General features: G+C 39.4%; 1 protein-coding gene across 1 annotated transcript; it reads right to left on the bottom strand.

Moving 5' to 3' along the window:
* Window positions 1-2,499: 2,499 nt before the first annotated feature.
* LOC119020637 lies at window positions 2,500-16,616 on the bottom strand. The gene is made up of 17 exons (XM_037100129.1): window positions 15,773-16,616; window positions 15,282-15,376; window positions 15,019-15,105; window positions 14,599-14,702; window positions 14,380-14,492; window positions 13,733-13,887; window positions 13,512-13,608; window positions 13,297-13,415; window positions 10,661-10,751; window positions 10,228-10,322; window positions 5,313-5,399; window positions 4,618-4,730; window positions 4,429-4,541; window positions 3,426-3,580; window positions 3,254-3,350; window positions 3,026-3,161; window positions 2,500-2,896 (listed from the first exon to the last, which is right to left on the bottom strand). Exons 1-17 carry the CDS (start codon window positions 15,851-15,853, stop codon window positions 2,766-2,768), a joined length of 1,869 nt encoding a protein of 622 aa, XP_036956024.1. The 5' UTR covers window positions 15,854-16,616; the 3' UTR covers window positions 2,500-2,765.
* Window positions 16,617-17,741: the final 1,125 nt, after the last annotated feature.

Genomic DNA, 17,741 nt, shown 5'->3' on the forward strand with positions numbered 1-17,741 from the left:
GTAGAGCGCACACACACACACACACACACACACACACACACACACACACACACACACACACACACTAAATGATAGATGGTTGATAAAGTTTCTATTTCTGAGTCGTCACACGGTGTAAAAACCTGAATAAAACCAGAGAGCAGACATTTATAATCAACCTGTTTACTGACAACAGTTTATCAAGTGTTCCTGAGAACATGTTCAACACAGTTTATTATTCTCATCTTTGGAAAGTATTTAATTAAATATCGGACAAATGAACAGCAGATGACTGCACTCTGTTTTCTTGGTGTTTTCTCTGTATGTTGACAGAGGTGCACACACCTGACCGAGAGCAACACATGTTTATATGGGAACAAAAACAGTGACGTGTTGAATCTAAATGTGAAAGAGAACCCATTCAGATTTAACATGGAACTGAATTTTTACACACAAACATATTTCTAACAATTTGTGTCTCAAATGTGAAGAAAATGAGCAAAATATTGAAAATATATGAGTGAAAAAACTGCAATCAATTTATTACATTTATGTCCCAGACAAACTCTGTTTAATGTTCGTGTCTTTTTAATTTTGTGTCTTGGAACAAAACAGAAAAGTTTTTTAAGCTCATGTGTTAAACACAGAAGCTGTTTGATCAATAACGGAAAACAGCAGCTTTCTCAAAAGAGGAAATGAAACGTATCACACCCTTCACACTCTGCACACACACGCTTGAATAACAGGAAGCCTGAAAGTCATTTTCTCAGCAACAATATAATCATAAAGATTCTGACTCTGAAACGTCACGCTGTGTAAAAACCTGAATAAAACCAGAGAGCAGACATTTATAATCAACCTGTAGGAGCCAAAATGTGCATCTGTTTTGAATTGTTTATTTTTGTTTAGGCAGTGCACATCATTATTATTACTATTGTTTGTTTTTTGTCATCTTGTTATGAGTTCAGGTAACAGGAAGTGGGTTGGGCCTCCACATTATTTCAGTAGACAAAGACGGTTGAGTGATTTTTTCTTTGACCGTAATTTTGATGTAACTTTGACCATCATTTTTCTACTTGATTTTGATCATAACTTAATATACTTCATAAACTCAAGGAACATATCTGGAATTGGACTAAAGTTTTTCCATCAACGAGTCACAGAAAGGAGCCTGCTTCGCCTCTCAGCGGACTGTTTATACATTAAATAAGACGCTACAGTTGTTGATGTCCTCTGAGGAAATAATGGAACCTCACAGAAAACGACGACGCCCTGACTTCTTTCTCAAACACTTTCGGTTTCACAGACAGAAGCTGCAGCACTTCCGGTACAAATATTTCAGAATAAAAGCAGCATCGCCACATATTTTAGACAACTCCCAGGTTCCCTCGCTGCGCCACAGCACCGTCAAACTAAAAGTCTCTATTTCATTGGTGGGCTTGAGAGATTCCCCGTGGAGGAAGTTAATACTGTGTGTTTAAAGTCAGTGTTTTTCAGAGTTGATGGAGAGAACATGAGCTCATCTCACAGGAGTGTCAGAGGTGTTTAACCCAGGAAGAAGACAGAAGAAAGAAATGAGGGTGAGGTGAAAATCCTGTCAGTTCATATTCATGCAGCTCAGAGCGGATGATGATGAACTGAGTCACGTCTGTTTCATAGTTTACTGCGTTAGTTTATTCAGAGTCCAACACATCCAGAAGGTTCCAGGTCAGAGCAGAACAAGAGTTTATCAGAAACCATCAGAGTCTGCAGACACACACACACACAAAACAACACACAAAACAACACACAAACAACACACATTCACAAATACACACACACACAAAAAACCCACTCAAAACAAACACACACACTCTCAGCCTGAAGCTGCAACAGTTCCAGTTTCAGAATAAAAGCATCACCATCTGATTTTGTCTGTGTTGTCTGACTGAGAGGAGGGAAGTAACAAAGCACAAAAACAAATCAGACCTCTGCTGAATGCTGTCATGAAATAACCCCTGCATGAATGTTGAACCAGCGAGATTACAACGTTACCTCGAACAGATTTCTGTGATGTCACAGGCCCACAAAAACCCCACAAAACTTCAGGAAACTGTTAAACTAATGATTTGAGACGAGCAGGTTTGTTGTTCGTTAATGTTTTCAACTGCTGATCAAGATAAAAAACACTTAAAAGACTCCTATTATGATTTTTTTTACTTTTGTTCCCGTTTCTTTCAGCGTCTGAGTTCCTCTGCATGTAAAAGATAGTGAAAGTTAAAAAGGTCAAAGTCTGTCGGAAGCTCCTCTCTCCCACAGGAAACACTGCTCCTGAAACGCCTCGTCAGTAGTTAGATTTAGTGATGAAAATAAAACAAGAGCATTTCATTTCTTGACATTTTATGAGTTTATTTTTTCAGGGTTTTTTTTACAATAGAAGCTGAGAGAACCTGTGAAACAAACACATCTTCCATCTGAGACTGTCAGACTGTCGACTCATGAGGTAAAAACTGGTACCATGAGGCAGGACAGAACCAGGCAGTATCTTACACATTGCTCCTTTAATGTCAGTCATGTAAATAAATGGTGATTGTCCTGGTTGACAAAGCCAATAAAGTGCAAATCAAAATGAGGTCATTTGGACCTTTGGGTACTAAAATGAACCACCTGTGCTGAGCGATGGCAGATTTAAATAATCAGGAAGCTGAAACACATTTCATGTTAAACTTTTAAGCATTTATTTCTGGCTGTAACTCAAATAAAAATTCTTCACAGTGACTGATTGATGCAAAATCTTTAAAGTCTGTTCATTGTTTGTCCAAACGTCTTCTCTTGGCTGGTGTGTCTGATGACTGTCCTCTCTTTCTTTTAGGTGCCCTCTTCTTCTTCTTCTGTAATCCTGGTGGTTTGACCTTCTTCTTCTGTGGTCCTGTTAGTGCTTAATTGACATGAACGGGACAAAACTGAACTGTGCAGGTTCACATTTCTTCCATTCAGTGTTCAGACAGTAAAACATGAATACAGCATGTGCAGAATGTATCACTGATGTCAATCAAACTAAAGATACCTGTCCTCTGAGTCGGTCTGTTGGACGTTGTCTTCTCTGTTCGGGTCAGAACCATCCTCCTCTGAGCCGGTGCTTTGTGTTTCTGATCAGTCTTCAGCTCGACCTCCACGGGATAATGGTCACTGATACTCAGAGTCTTGGAGATCAAATACAGTCATATCCTGAATCATGATTCTGTCATCTCTTTCTAAAAACACATTAAACAGTTAATGATAACGAGCTTCTTACTTCCTCGTCAGTCAGCTTGAACTCTCTCTGGAAGTTGAAAGACTTGGCCGAGCCGGGAACGACTGCGTTCAGCATGGTCTGTCCGTACACCACGATCCTGTGGGCAGAAGATGCATCTCACTCTTTAGAAATGATTAAACAAGACAAAAACACAGATTGAGGCGCGTCTCACCTGTCGTAGGTGTGGTCGTTTAGGTTACTGGACGTGGTATCGACATCATCCTCTATCAGCCAATGGTAGTGAGCCGAGCAGATGCGGATCTTTTCCTTCTTCTTCTTGGAGAGGTAACGTCCATCTGCGTTAAAGTCCCCCAAAATCATGATTTTCTGGAAAACAAAGAACACAGCTGGAATAATTAGCAGTTTTTTAGGAAGCCTGGGAGACAGAGAGGAAGCCAGTAATGGTCACTGGTCAACAGGCCAGCACACCTGTGTTTCCTTTCCTCAGAAGACAGCAGGTATCTGTCTGATCTGTCGTCCGTCAGTCATGTTCTTAATTCATTCAGTACATTATTATGTGTATAATAAAGATATTATATAAAAGTTAAACGAAGAGTGTCCTACAACGTGCACAGTCAGATTTTTATACTGTATTTGCATTCAGGTATGAAACAGCCATAAAGTGACAGAAAGCTGAAGAACATTTTCTGGAGTTGAAATGTTTCCAGGAAGGAAAGAAAACATCTCTATGTAAATTAAATACAACAATGCTTTGCCATCTCCTGCTCTTTTTTATTAACTCAGCCCACATGATATCAAAATCAACATGTAAGAACTTCAGTTTAAATGTAAATAACTTAAATGATCAACAGCATGTCAAGAATTGTAATGTGTTGCAGAGATATCTGATGAAGTTGGCATGCAAACCAGCTAGCCATTAGCCATGTTAAGGTGATCAACAGGTGATCAATAACACCAACGTTACCCTCGTGCTCAGCGTAGAGTCATTTTATATGACCAGCTGTGTTTGTGATGACAGAACCACATATTTTCAAACTAAAATGTGAATTTTTTCTGTGATCTTCATGCCTAAAACTATCAAGAAAGTAAGAACAGCATTGTTAAAACATAAAATTATAAAAACTGAACCTAAAGAAAAGTTGCAGCATATCTGCAGTTTGCAGAAACGCACATCTGTCAACATTTACTCCAGTGTTTGTCACTATCAGACCTACATTAGTTTTCCACTTCTTCCTGACGGCATCGACCACGTCGTGCAGCTCGTCCAGCTCCTTCTGTGAGTCCTCGGGCTTCGTGTGGACCGGGATCAGAACCAGGTCTTTCACAACTGTAACACACAGAGACATAAACACATGTGGACACATTCAGACATGAATCTAACAACAGGAACACTCAGCACACACCTGTAGTTGGACAGCTGAAGCGCAGGATGAAGGGCTCTCTGGCGAACACGTCCTCATCTCCAACCTGATTATCTTCATACTGATGACAAGCTTCCAGCGTCACTGCGTCCTTCCTATGACACACACACAAACACACACACACACACACACATAAACACACACTTGTAATAAATCATTTGTGGGTAATGTAGGTGTCAGGCTTTGGAATGAAAAGGTGATGTGTGTGGTTCTGCTGTATCAGTCCAGTGTTACAGGAGTGCAATCATAGAACAGTGGACTGCTTGTCAAAACCTGGAGCCTACATTACCCACAATGCACTTTAGCCACTGACTGACATCATGCTTTGGTGTGCAGTCATCAGACAACTCATGTTGATTCTGTCCTTTATGAAAATATCACATGATGTCAGTCTCACACTTCCTCCGAATACTTTCTCAAGTGATTTTGTCAGTTTGTCAGTTTTAATGTGAACTGGACATTTTCACAAGTGACTTTTTTCACATCACGTGTAATTTCCACTGGTGCCACAATTAAAGTGTGTAAAAACACACACACACACACACACACACACACACTCACACACACACACACACACACACACACACACACACAGTGGCATCACAACCCTCCATAACAGCTTTAATTTCAGAGTGATCTCCTTCCTTTACTTTAAGGGTTGGAGGTGAGTTTCCTACCTGTAGAAACAAACAAACTGCTCCTTGTATGTGTCTCGTCCCAGCTGACTGCTGGCGATCATGGAGTAGGGACGGGTTCGGGTCCAGCTGAGGGAGTCAGAAACAGAAGGAGATTATCACTCAGTTATGGAACTTTGTGTGTTTCTCAGGTCAGTTTCAAAAGTCTGTTTGGGGTTTTGCAACATCAGCAGTTGAGCCTGATTAGCACAACATGACAGTTTCTCCTCTTGACGTTTTCAAAACAGGCTCGTTACTTTAGTTTGAAGGTATCACGAAGGTATCCTTCCGGATTTCAACGTAAAGGACGACGTGAGAAAAACAAAACAAAACAAAAATGTTTCCATAAGTAGTCCAAGATTCATATACTGCTGAACTTAGTACGTCCTAGACTACTTGCATGAATAATAAGTACTTTTACTGCGTACTTTTCGAGTCATACTCTGGGACTGGGGCTGTAACCATAGTAACAGACATGCTCTTATTTTCTCCGTTCATCCGGTCATTGTGGAACTGACGATGCATTCAGGTGCGCTCTCAGACAATGGGAGATAGGAGTTGTCAAACCTGGGGTGTAAAGCAGGCGCCACCTGCTGGACATTCGGGTCGATAAACTTTCCTTTGTTAGTGCGATTTGGGCGGCTCCCATGTCAGAACCATGTGACCGTCCCAACACAATCATAATGTGATAAAATGGTAGAAATATTTTCTTATTTATGACTGATCAGAATATTATGTCACTGACTTCCTCATACAATTCCCAGGGATCGTTACTGACTCAGAATCAGAACCTGCAAATAGGGATATTTGTGTGTCACAGCAGCCTAAGGACAGTTCAATTTAACAATAAACAATAATGATAGTACAAAATAAACAATTTAATAAAAAGTAATAAATATATTCTTATATACATAATATGTATAAGAGGGACTGGGGACTAGAACTGGAACAAGGGAAGACTCTCTGATGAAGGGACACTGCTTCACCAACTGGGCTAAACAGCTCTCAATGTGCCAACACTCTGGCTGGATCCACGTAAACCACGTAAAAATAAGTCCCGCCCACAGGTTATCTGACCAATCCAGGTGGTGTGAGCCAAAAGGGGCGGTCTCGCTCGTTTCCCGCGTGAAATCAGTGCATTTTCCTCCAAAACCTAAGATCCCTATAATAATGGCTGACTGATCATCACTCTGATCAGAACCGATCTTCTCTGCGGACACGAACACGGTCAGTAAACTGTTTTGTACCAATCTGCTTTATGTGTCCAGCTACCTGCTCAGTACAGGTGTATTCATGTCTGTGTGGGAGGTGTAGAGTTAAGTTATTACTTACAGATCTCAGGTAATCCTTCATTTATCAGTGAGCTTCGCATAGTTATCTACCTTCATGCTTTGTCTATAAACCCAGTAAGTTCTACATATGTGCGGGTTAAAATGGAGCCAGCCTCCCTCTCATGTAGGTGAGATTTGTTTTATCTCTAATGTTTCTGAAATAACTCTAAACAAAAGCTGAAGAGTTTCATTTAACTGTTAAGTGTTGAGGGAAATTCGGCTCAAACATAATCCTTTAATTATATCCGATTAAATCCGCCATGCACGTTATGTTTTGCTCTGTGCACCAAACTCCATTGTGATTTTTGTCGTTTTATCTCTGCCATGTTTATAACATGAATAATGTACAGCTAGTTAAATGTACGTCTCTTTCTCCAAGTCGGTAGTTTCAGTCGAATCGGCATGAAAGTTTTTTTTTTGTTTTTTTTTTTAATTTATGTATTCTTTTGAATGGTACGAAATCTGGTTAGCTAATGTCTGCTGGTCAGTTTAGTGAGCGGTTATGCTATGTTAGCTAGCTAGCTGACTTTAAAGTTGTTACAGGTGCACTGCACGGCTGGAAACACGTTAGCAGCGGCTCAGCTGCCTTTATTAAACAAGTAAGGACACATGAACCGGGTACTGACACTATAACGAGCTTATTTAATTGTCGTGTTTTTACAGACTGGTTTGTATGTTAGCTAACCTGTGTATGTTGTACAGTGTTAGCATGACACCATTATCGTGCTGTGTAATGTTAGCTTGTTAATACTAGCATCATTATAGCTGAATGTCTGAGCCCAATATCAGTACAGCACAGTTAGCTGACAGGCTCCATGTGTTTAATAATGTGTCAGTATGTTAGTATGTCAGCATCTAGAAGGTCATTTTGAGCAGCTAATGTAGTTTAACACACAACATGCAGCCTCATTGTAGCTGCACAGAATGTATTCAGTGTGTTTGTCTCAGCTCTGGTTTAATGTGTTACATCTGTTTAAATCTCTGCACTGACTCCCTGTGTGTGAGAAGAGAGACTTTAAAGTACATTACTCGCGTCTAAAGCACTAAATGTTCTTAGGTCTTACTACAGTTGGTTTACTTTTAGTTTACCTTAAAAAACACATTTATATAATCAGATTATAGTAGATTATACAGTGCAGAGTGATGTGAGACTCCTGAAGTGTTGTCATGCACATGGTTACAGACTGCTATACCATCCTTTATTATAAAATTATAATCCTGTAAGAAATCCCCTTTTTGCTGGATGTGTCTGTAATCTGATTACATCTTCTGTTTTCCTGTTAGAATCAGAATAGATAGATATATAACCACGCACACACACACACACACACACATATGCATGTAGTCATCATGTTATACTAAAGTTCTTCCTCCTCTCTCCAGGTGAACAGTGGGACGTGTCTTCAGCTTCAGGTGGAACAGCTCTGACCTGTATGATGATGAGACCCAGTGAGGAGACACACCTGGTCCAACCAGGTCAGTGCAATGGAAGTGCAAAAAATTAAAGGCAGAAAGTGTGAGATTTGTCAGTTGCTGTTCATTAATACTCTAGGATCAGTAAATGATTCTAGTCTTGTCGAGTCTCATTCTCAGGTCGCTGAGACAGTTTGGCTTGGCAGAAGCCACGACAGTGTCACTGTTGGGACACGAGTCTCTTTCCTTCTTTTTCTGTTTGTCTTTTTAAAAAAACTAAACAGAAAGGCAAACAAATTTGTAAACAAGCAATGTACAAGTAACTTCAGTGGGAAATAAAAGAAGGAAGTAAAAGTAGTATTTTAAATGGGTTTTACAAAGTGCTGTATTGTAGGCAGCTGGCCTTGTTTCAGTTCAACACGTTAAAGGGGTTTTGTTTTCTGAGAGGAAATATAACAGTATGTCTGTTTAGAACGCCTGCATTTATTTGATCTCATTTATATATAATATAAATAATATGATTATATTTTATTTAACATGTTTATCTCCACTGTTCAGCCACAACATTAGAACAGCTGACTAGTGAAGTGAGCATTGATCATCTTGTTACAATCAAATGTTCTGCTGGGAAACTTTGAGTTCTGTCATTTCTGTGGAGCCTCTTTGACAAACACCAGCCACCCAAACACTGTTCAGACCAACTGCACCCCCTCATGGCAAAGAACCCAAGGTGTCAAACTGGCCTCCTCATTCTCCAGATCCCAGTCCAGTTGAGCATCTGTTGGATGCATCAGTACCAACTGCCATCCATGTTGGGGCCCCCATGGATCGTTCTTGGCTCTGACTGCATCCAGTGAAAGCTCAGTTGGATTGAGATCTGGGGAATCTGGAGGCCAGGTTGACACCTTGAGCTCTTTCCCACGTTCCTCGGGTCGTTCCTGAGCAGTTTTTGCAGTGTTGCAGGTGCGTTGTCCTGCTGGGGGCGCACTGCCACCAAGGAGTGCTGCTGCCATGAGGGGGTGTACTTGGTCTGCAGCTGTGTCTGGGTGACTGCTGTTTGTCAAAGAGACGTCCACATGAATGCTAGGACTCATGGCTTCACAGCTGAACATGGCGTTGGAACACAATGATCCATGTTATTTATTTCACCTGTCACTGGTTCTAATGTTGTGGCTCTCAGTGTATACACATGTTAAATCCCTCAAATATTACTGTTCCCGTCTTTGTTTTTAGTAAATATTTTAAATATTTTATTTGACTGAGGGTCAGTCTGATGTCCATGGCTGTCGGCCATTTTGTCCCTCTCTCTCACAGACAGACCACAAGTGTCACGTAACAAAGTATTAAAGCATTTAATTAATTCTAAAGTAAATATAGGCATTAAGACATTATTTACTAGCCTAAAATAAGTTAAATAACAAAGTTTTCAATATCATTATTCAAGGATTTTGACAAAGTATTACTCAAAAAGTACACAGTGAAAGTACTTTGTATTATTCATGCAAGTAGTCTTGGAAGTACTCAGTTCAGCAGTGTATTAATCTTATGGAAACAGGTTTTTTTTTTGTTTTGTTTTTTGTTTTGTCTTTTGTCCTTCACTTTGAAATCCGTAAGCATGTCTTCGTGATACCTTCATTTTATTACCAGGAATAATTATCGTAAAATTCTCGTATGTTTCTTGGGTCTGATTGTGAGACTGTGTGTTAGTGTCTCGTATCTGCAGAGAGTTTCTGATTTTCTCTCTTTGTTGCTGCTCGGGACGCTTTACCAACCCAACATGTGTCTATTTGACGTCCTGGGAATGAGACTCAACCATCAACTGTCTTTGTGGTGCGTTCAGGAACAGCTGGGACAAATCCTACTGATTCTACCTTTAACTTTAATAGTCTCTGAATTCTATTAATATGACGTGAGCTTCAGTTAGCTTTGAGCACAAATGTCCTTCAGAGGGAGACTTTTTACTCTGAGAACAAGAACAATGTGTGTCGGGAACATAATTATACGAACAAAAATTCATGGCAATCGGTTGAATATTTGTTGACGTATTTCAGTCTGTACCAAAGTGGTGGACTGTCATACTGACGCCTTTTTTTGAAGAATTTTCCTCACCAGAAAAATATCTGTATTATTTGTTAGTTTAGTGCTTCACATGTAAGAAAAACAACTTCTCTCACCTGCTGCTGTTGAGCTCTTGGTGTAACTTCTCCATGGCCTTACCGCTCTTATCGTTCACCTCCAGTATCACCACCACACTGTACCGAGACATGATCTGGAACAGACGCAGTCAAAGCAGCGTGCTGTTTGAATGTGCACATATCATACTGTGTACATACACGTTGTTAATCAGCCCGGGATAAAATGTTTGGCAGTGAACGTTTCAACAGATTATTGATCACTTTGCATGTTATTGACCTGACTTTAATGTCAGGAGGTGGAGTCACCGGTGAGAAGGCTGCCAGGCTGAATAGTTTAAAGAGCCTGGAGTCATTTTCCAGTTGTGTTTGTGCCGACAAAAAACCTGATATGTTTAATGGGAATTTGGATTTCTGTGATCTGGTCGGTTATCGTCGTTTGATTTTTCAGATTACGTTTTCATCAAAGAGTCACCTTGGTGAGGTGGCGGACCACAGTCTCGTCGGTGACTTTTTTCCAGCCCAGGTTCTTGACATTGAAGGCAGCTATCTTCATTGTGACTCGTGTTCAAACTGTGGAGGTACAAAAAAAAAAAGGGAAGAGACGCAGACAGATGAAGTGATGTGTGGGAAAGTAAGAAACTGAACACTGTGGTTGTTTTCTGATGAGACTGAAGACGTCAGCTGACTTCTACACCACAACTTCCACACTGTGATGGAGGTGACATTTATAATTTTATGACTGTTTGCATCTCTGATAAAGCATCATAGTCTGCAAGATGGCGACATGTAAAGTAAATAAAGTCATAAATACAATATTTACCTCTGAAATGCAGGAGAGTTCAATAAAAAAAGTTATATACAATGGAAAATAAAAGTACTCAGCTACTTTCTAACACTAAACTTAACCTTTTTTCCCTTTTACACATTATAATTTCAGTCAGTTGGACTCTCTCTCTAGTTTTCCTCCTACTACAATTTAAATGCATATCACAATACTCAGCTTCACTGTCGACAACAGTGTTAATTTAAAACAATGTTATGTTATAAAACTGAGTTGTGGACGTTTGCTTCACACAAATCTGTGTCCAGAACAACTCTGTCAGCAGCGAATTTAAAGATTTAATATTTCTAGTCTTTAAAATAAAACTGAAATTAAAGCAAAAGAAACAGCAGAATAACTCACTCGTCAGGTTGAAGAAGCTTGTAATGAAGTAGCTCCTGTGTCAGCAGACGGACTGAACGACTGTTGAACCGCTGAGCGACAGGAAGACTTTCTGCTGGTTCCCACACATGAATAGACCCACAGTGTGATATACAGCAGACACATGCAAACCACCCAACAGCTTCTGTTATCAGTAAGTGTTTCCTGTCTCGAAGTGCTGCTCAGCCCTCAACCACAAGCATCGCAGCGCTCCGTCACTCAGGAGCTCTGAAGACCTGAAGAGAAACTTAAATGTTCCTTCATGAGGAGAATATGTTTCTCTGCTTCTTCTCTGAAAGTGAGTGTAGAGGATCAGTGTGTTGTTAGTTTAACTTTAATCTGACCCGCCAGATGGTTCAGTTACGCAGAACCATCTGATAAAACTGTTTGGATAAAGGGCGAGTCCTTTAAATAAATGTTTGGCAGATGATTGGACGAGCCATGTGTCTGTCACAGGCTAACCTCAACCAATCAGATCAACAGTAGGAGAGCACTACTACGTACTCTTCTTTGCTCTTCTTTCACTCAAATAAACTCTCTATAACTGATGCTAAATGAAGACTGAAGGAAGTTACCACGTGTTTAGAGACGCTGAAGGTCGAGAGGATGTGTGAGTCTGTGTGAGTGTTAAAGTTATTTTAATAAATGTACATTTTCTGTAACAACTTTCTTGTGGATATGATTCTATATGCAGTTTCATCTGTTGTCAATCGTTTGTCTTAACGAGCAGAAGTCACTGCTGCAGCTTCATTTCATAAATGGATCATTAACAAACTGCTGTTGCCTTGATAACAACATGGCCGTCAGAACAGCTGATACAACCTGGACTCGATCATGATACCTGCATGTGTCTTATATCGTTACACAAAAATAATACTTTATTAACTTCTGTTGAACACTTCAGTGGAGTGAGAGTTAATATACTGTTCTACCAAAAGATGGATGATGACCTTCAGACCTTAATGCAGAGACTGCAGAGGAAATTCACATTTTAATAAAACAGGTGTGCAAATTAGTAAATAAGTTCACCTCCCAGCCTTCGCAGACCTCGCCTACCTCTGTTCTCTTCTTTTGTCATAACCTGCAAATATATACGAAAATGAAAACACTTGATAATATTTGATAATTTTGTTTATTATTGTAAGACTCAGGTCATGTGATCGTTAGGCATCGTTGATATTGTGCCTTCGTTTGATTTTCATTAAAAAAGACAAGATGAGGTCACTTTTAGTTGTATTTATGTTGTGTTCAGTCATTTTGTGGACTTCCTCACTCTCTGACCCTCCTGGAAGTTAAAGTAAAACTCTAGAGAAACTGCTAATTTCTCTCGTTCACAACAAAGGTCTTACATGTTATATCTTTAATGCAGAAACAACAGAGAGCTTTTCAGAAGAAAGAACACACAAAAATACTCTTTGCTGCAGCCGTCTAGACATCCCTCTTCTTCTGACTCCCTGTCAGAGATTGATTCAGAGAAAGACACAAACAAAACAGAAATTACAGTTCAGGGAGAAGAAAATATGAAGAAGAGCAGAAACATCAGTCAACATCTGATGTCAGCGTCCATGATAGGAGTTCTTGTTTTATTCAGGACTTTAGTGACACCTGGTGTCAAACAGAAGCTGTGGCTGACAGAAGTACGAGATAATTCCTCAACACGTCTCATGAATGAGCTGATAAAATCACGACTCTCTGTGGCTGATTATCTCATTTCTGGGGGACAGTTGAACACAGACGGAACTTATTTTCACCGGACAACAAAAAAACATTAAATAAGAATGTATTTTAAATGTTATAATCACAAAACAAAGAACACTCAAACAGACGAAAGCACCAAAAACCCCTCAGTACATTTTGTGTTGACCTTCAGTCTTGATGAGTTTTCAGCTCTGGTTTGTGTATCTCACATGGTGCAGGTCAAAGAATACATTAATGATGTCAGTGAGATACCTTTCTTCTTCGTTGGTTGTCCTCTGGGCTCCCTCAGCTCCACCTCCACAGGGTAGTGGTCACTGATCTCTTGAGTCTGGACGAAAAACAAGTCAGAGAAACTTTCAGAACTTGAATGTATGAAAGTTTTTTGAATTGATCTCAACTCCTCCATGCTGAGTGTCAGTCTCACCTGTTCATCAGAGAGACGGTAGGCTCTCTGGAAGTTGAAAGGTTGAGCTGAGCCTTTCACAACAGCATCATACATGTCGTCTCCGTACACCACAATCCTGTTGTCACAGTCAGAGACAAATGTGGTGGAGTGGTGAAGCTGCAGACTGTAACCAAGTGAAGACCTCACGAGGCAACAGCTACAGTAACAGAAACTGTATTTCAAACAACGTATAAAGTTACCTGTCGTAGGTGTGGTCATTATTGTTGCTGGTTGTCGTGTCGGCGTCTTCATCGATCAGCCAATAGTAGGGCGGCTGGTGTATGGAGACCTTTGCCTTCTTCGTCTCGGGGAGGTAACGTCCATCTGCGTTAAAGTCTCCCAAAATCATGATGTTCTGCAAAAAAAGATTTCCAAAATTTATCACCAAACCATCATCAGGAAGAACAAACCACACACGGAGACAAACTGTTGAAGTCCTCCAGAGTCACACTGAAAATAACATCACAGAATCTGAAGAAAGTACTCGGTACAGAAAATGTCGTCTGTGACTCGGATGAATGATAACGTTGTTCTGTGTCTGTTGGATGTGAAAATAGAAAACTGTCCCTCAGGAGAACATATGTGGATGGTGATTATTATTTTGATAATTAAATTATTTAAATATTTTATTGAAGAAGTATTTAAAATAATGTCTTAACTTATATCAAAAGCTAAAGTATTTGAAATAACATCTCCAAATCAGAGAATCTATGTTACTGCTGACTGTAAATATGCTGCATGAACACGAGCTTTGATTGATACAAACTTAAAATGTGAGTGAGAGAAAAGCAACAATTTCATGATTCATTCATATGACCATACGTTTCATTTATTCTACAGCACTTACATCAGTCCTACATTTCTTTCTCGCAGCTTTGACCACATCGTCCAGAGCGCTCAGCTCCGTCTCTGCAGAGTCTGGTGTGGTGTGGACGGGGATCAGGACCAGCGACTTCACAACTGGAACAACAAATACAGTAAGTAGTTTGTTAGTGGTAACCAGGAAGATGCAAAACACACACACACACACACACACACACACACACACACACACACACACACGTACCTGTACTTGGCAAACTGAAGTGCACAACAAAGGGCTCTCTGGCGAGGAGGTCGACATATTCCTCGTTCCACTGGTAGGATTCGATCACCTTCACCTCGTCCTTTCTGAACACACACACACACACACACACACACACACACACACACACACATGCACAGAAACTGATTCAGAAACTTCAGACAAACAGCTTTTTACCCTAATTTATTACATTTAATGTTGCTTTTTTAAACCTACATTTAGTTTCATAACATTGATTTGAGGACATTTTTACTGCATCGATCAGTAACATGATGTTAATGTGAGTGAGCAGAATGTCTTAAAACATCTCTAACTCAGCACAAAGTGAATATTAAGATGTGATGTGATGTCATGAGCACAAATGGAGCTCAATGTACATTCAGATACAGTTTCTCTTCTTACCTGTAGAAGAAGACAAACTTCTCCTTGTGGAATCTTCGTCCCAGAGGTTCACTGCACTGCATAGCATACGGATGCTTTTTGTTCTGTCTGTCAAAAAACACAAACAACTGGAAATCACTTTTTATCCGTCCACCATTGAATAAACTTAAACATGATAATTATAGTTTTGATTTATGTGTGAACACATTCGGATGCGTTTAAACACTTTTTCTTGCATTGTGAACATTGACTGATGTGTATCCGTCCATGTGTAGACGACGTACTCAAAGGCGTTCAGCTCTGTGAGGAACATGTCGATGGCCTTGCCGCTTTGATCCATCACCTCCAGCACCACCACCAGGCTGTACCGAGACACGATCTGCAACAGACATGAAGCAAGAGCAGTGAACAGGGTCGAAAGAGCAGCTTGAAAAAGGAATATGTAAGTACAGGTGGTATTATTAACATTTGAACGCCTTTGTTCTATTCTAGTGTGCCAGTAAGTCGTGAACAATGTGTTTTAGTTAATGTTGAAAGGTCTTTTTTTTGCAGAAACTGAGTGTAAAACTCTAAACAGAGGTCTCGATTCTGTGATGAACATACAAACAAGACGTGGCATTCATATGTTTACGATCCGTAACATACAAAGCTCTTTTCTTGTGAGCATCACAAAAGTATGGTCATATTTTAATTTTATTTACTTCATTTTGAGATTTACTTTATTTTTTTTTTACACTACAGTAAATCATCACACACAGGCAGCACAGTCAGTTACCTTGATCAGTTGTGTCCGCACAAACTCATTGTTGGCCTTTTTACATCCAAAGTTCTTCACATTGAAGGCTGCGATCTTCATTTTGACTGAAAACAACAACACAAAAAACAAAATGTACCGTAATATTCAGAGATTCATGTAAGACTAAGAGTTGACAGTCATGTTAGCAGCTCTGTGAGGCTGCGGCACTGTGCTGAAAGCTAATTTGCCTATGTCAGCATTCCAATACCCTGCTGATAAGCAGCTATATTGTTTAAATTGTCTTTTGTTTTAGTTCAGCATATTAGCATGCTAACATTTGCTAATTAGCACTAAATGTAAAGAGCAGCTGAGGCTGATGTTAATGTCACGATTGAGGCAGAAAACAAAGAACTGGATCATTAAAGTTATAAATAACAATTCAGCTGTTAGAAGATAAAACATCGATCAGCTGAGAACTGTCTCTTCACTTTGATCTCTGCTGTAATATCAGGAAATAATCCCAGGAAACTTCGTTCATGGTGTGCATAAACACGACTTCCAGTACAAACTGACTCATTTCCTCAATGAAAGTTTTGAGGAATAAATTCTTCTGCAACTTATATTTAGATGATTTCTTTTCTCATTTTTTCATTCACGCTCTACAGAAACGTTGTGATTTAAATTTCCTGTGATTATTCTTCTGTAGTCTATGAAATAATGTCTCAATGTCGGTCCGACAGGTTGCCGCCAAAACTGACCCGACATCAATGAAAATTATACACTTGCACTTAAAATGACAGAATTGAATTGCTGCAAAGTTAAAACTTATTTGTAACATTGAAAAGTAGAAAGTAACAACAACAATAAAAAGCTCACCTCTCTCGCCACAGCAGGACAAATGTCACTGAGAGTTTCACCTGAAAACACTTTGCTTAAACCGAGACTGAATAACAGGAATAACAGGAAGTCTGTTTGCCAGCCAGATTTCAATCCAGTGACTCACGGTAAGTTCAGAAATCAGAGACAAACGGTGCCGATACGATTCATTAATATTCCTGTCCTGTCAGCAGAGGAGGAATGTAACTGGGTATATTAACATGAGATTACATTTCTGCTACTTTACGCTTCCACCCCGCAACAGATTCAGATTAAATCATTGTAGTTTTAACAATATTATTTTTTAAGATTATAAAATACGATCCATAGCGTAAGTCAAAGTCTTGACTTGTAACCTTGTACAAAAAAAGCAGTTTGAGGCCTTTTGCCATGTTTCAGATCAAACATGTCGCCTCAGAGTCCTCAGATAGTTTAGAGACTCAAATCTTCATGATTCTGATGATTAAGAGAAATTAATTATCTGACGAACCCTCAGATTTATCTGGTGACTCTTCGCAGGGCTCTGAACCTTCTGTTGGGAATCTTCACCTGCATGTATGTTTTTTTAAATGCTCCATCATCACCAGCAGCTACAGGAAAACACTTCTTTCACATTAATGCATCAACATCAAAACGTTACTTAAGATACTAATAATAAAAAGTCACAGGAGTCAAACTACTTTACTTTTGATACTTAAAGAATATTTTACTATTGTAGATTTACTCAAGTAAAAACTGAAGAACCTTCATGTTTGTTTTTAGATGGTTGAATATTTAACACTTAATTTGATCTTTAAAAAGTTGATATTCAAATCATGTAACTATGGCTGTAGAAAACATTTAGCTGAGAAAAAAAGTACAATAATTCTGTGGTATTTTTCTTTTTAAGTATAAAGTAGTGTAAAGTTGTACGAAATGGAAATAGAACCTTAGATTTGTACTTAAATTACAATTACGTCCCACGACTGGAAAAGCCATTTTCAAGTAAACTTCTTCAATTCATCAAATTATAAGAGAAAATGCTGAAGAATGTCAATCCAAATACAAACAAGGCTGGAAAACATGTTAAACAGCTGAAAGATGTTCTGCACAAAAATCAACCGGACAAGATCAAGATAATCAAAGTCGACTT

The sequence above is a fragment of the Acanthopagrus latus genome, chromosome 6 (assembly GCF_904848185.1).
Source record: "Acanthopagrus latus isolate v.2019 chromosome 6, fAcaLat1.1, whole genome shotgun sequence".
NCBI lineage: Eukaryota > Metazoa > Chordata > Actinopteri > Spariformes > Sparidae > Acanthopagrus > Acanthopagrus latus.

What these genes read in the sequence shown, in the direction of transcription:
- LOC119020637 (XM_037100129.1), bottom strand. Translation starts at nt 15,853, where the DNA reads ATGAAGATCGCAGCCTTCAATGTGAAGAACTTTGGATGTAAAAAGGCC. An exon ending in TGCGGACACAACTGATCAAG is followed by an intron (nt 15,377 to 15,772) that starts GTAACTGACTGT and finishes TGTCTGTTGCAG; the next exon opens with ATCGTGTCTCGGTACAGCCT. An exon ending in TGGTCCGCCACCTCACCAAG is followed by an intron (nt 10,323 to 10,660) that starts GTGACTCTTTGA and finishes CGTCTGTTCCAG; the next exon opens with ATCATGTCTCGGTACAGTGT.